This window comes from Condylura cristata, unplaced genomic scaffold (assembly GCF_000260355.1).
Source record: "Condylura cristata isolate star-nosed mole 26May11 unplaced genomic scaffold, ConCri1.0 scaffold00025, whole genome shotgun sequence".
In the NCBI taxonomy this organism is placed as follows: Eukaryota; Metazoa; Chordata; class Mammalia; order Eulipotyphla; family Talpidae; genus Condylura; species Condylura cristata.
This window is the reverse complement of record NW_004567126.1, coordinates 34,019,352-34,021,365: the sequence shown is the minus strand read 5'-3', so window position 1 is coordinate 34,021,365 and position 2,014 is coordinate 34,019,352. Positions and strand designations below refer to the sequence as shown.

General features: G+C 64.1%; 1 protein-coding gene across 1 annotated transcript in view; it reads left to right on the top strand.

Annotated features, from left to right (window-relative positions):
• JRKL (JRK-like) overlaps positions 1-2,014 on the top strand; it is a 20,514-nt gene that overhangs the window by 6,663 nt on the left and 11,837 nt on the right. The window contains exon 6 of the mRNA XM_012729463.1: positions 1,448-1,638. Within this exon, the coding sequence (XP_012584917.1) occupies positions 1,448-1,638 (191 nt within the window). The remainder of the gene's footprint in view (positions 1-1,447; positions 1,639-2,014) is intronic.

Sequence of the window (2,014 nt, the reverse complement as noted above, 5' to 3'; positions counted from 1 at the left end):
GACCTGGGGAGGCCCTGACGCCCGCCAGTGAGAAGGGACCCCAGCCCTCCCACGTGCGGCCTCCTGCCTTTCCTGAATTCGAGGGGCAGACGGATGCGTGGGGCCCACTTCTTCATCCACTCAAGTCTTGGTCAACCAGATGAAACCCACCTGGCCCCACGGGTGAGGGACGCCGGTGCCCACAGCTGAGGGGGCCGGTGAGCTGGGGACTCGGTCCCCACTGGGCCCTCAGTCCCCCCCGAACAGACCTGAAAGTATTCAAAGGCCAAACCGCACTACCGCTCGCTGAGATGCAGGTTGCGCGACAACCACGGGGAACTGTTTCCCTGCAGTCAGACCGAGCAGCAGCGTGGAGCGCGTGGTCAGTTCTAGTGGACGCGGTTCTCCAAAGAGCGCGAGCGACGCCCCACTCGCAGGGTCACTCTCCGGCCAAACGACCCGGCATTTGCCCTTCACCCCCGGCTAAGAGGCGGTTTCCAACGTGCAGTCTTTATTTTCACCATCAGTCTATTGATCGTTCCGCAAGGATAATGTTTCCCGCAGCCCGGAGTTACCCGCCACGGGGGTGCCAAACCTTGCTTGGGCAGCCGGCACGTCTGAATTTACCCTAATTAGAACCGGCTGCTCCGGGCTGACCGAGACCCTAGAGGCAGAGTCAGGGCACGCGTAAGGAGTGAATTTTGTTTGCTCCAGAGTCAATACTCTTCCATTCGGCTTATGACAACCGAGAATGAATCACGGAGCCCCCCGCTTTGTTTCAGAAGTAATTCTGAGCAGTTGTCCCTAAATACGAAACACACGTGGCGTTATGTACTCAGCCCCCTCAGCCCCTTCCAGGCGCCCTTTCCGCACGGGAAGCTTCGATCCTCCGACCACTGCCAGCCGGGCCAGCGGGTGCAGGACGGTGCAGGGGCACTGCCCAGCGCCGAGTCGCCGGAGAAAGCTCAGCCCTGGGCGCTGGCGCGAGCGTGGCGGGAGGGGAGGCGGGCGGGAGGCCGTCATGGCCCTGTGTGGGCCCTGCCAAGGGCGTCCGCTGCCACGGAGGCGGCCCTCAGCCTGGCGGGCCACCGGGGATTCGTGGACGAGCGTGACCGAGCAATGTTAAGTTCACCGTGAAGAGATTCCCGGCGGGACCCTGCAGGCAGGCGCAGGCCAGGGCTGTGACCAGGGTGGGTGGGCAGCTGGAGTCCGCGAGGACTCCTTGTGGGGTGTCTGAGGGGAGACGCGGGGTGCTTATGGGGGGCGCAGAGTCCATGCTTTTCCATTCGGCTTACGATTTGCCTTTTAGAAATTTCGCTTAGAAATTTCGAGTGGGGTCGAACGTTGTGCGCTGAGAACGACCGTCCGTGTCCCCTCCCTCTTGTCTCCCGAGGCCTTGCAGTGACAGAGCGGCAGGAGGGCGCCGTTCTGCGGCTCTTCCTTACCCTGAGGTTTTCTCCGCACTCAGGCCAGTCACTCGCGGCTGTCCCCGGGGATGGACGTCCCGCGAGCCTTGTCGCTGTGCCTGCGGCCACTCGCCACCCTGGACTTCACGGCGAGGTGGGAACTTGTCCACGGGCAGTGACGTGGCTGCGGGAGCCCACGGCACAGGCCTCGGGCCTGCCCGCCTGTCCACGGGCTGGGCCAGGCGACGGCAGCGTGGGTGGGGCTTCACCAGACGGCTGCTCACGGGGGAAAGAGAACCAAGACAGACAAGGAAGAGTGTGCCGGCCACCACGCTGGCCCGCCAAGACTGCCCAGGACCGGCCTCCCGCTCCGGGCAAAGCTCTTTTGAAAATGGCGGGAAAGTCTGACCGTCCTCAGCCAGTGTCCTGCGTCTCAGACCCACCTCCCGAGGCGCGTTAAAACCCTAAAATCCTGTGAGCACCCTGCCCTGGGCTTCCATTCTGAGGCGTCACCAAGGCTCTGCCAGGGTCCGGCCCTGGCCTGGCCTCCTGGGACCGGCCGTCGCTGGTCCCGCGGTGACCTCCGCATCCCACGGCCGGAGGACGGTTTCCTGCATGGCGGGCAGAGG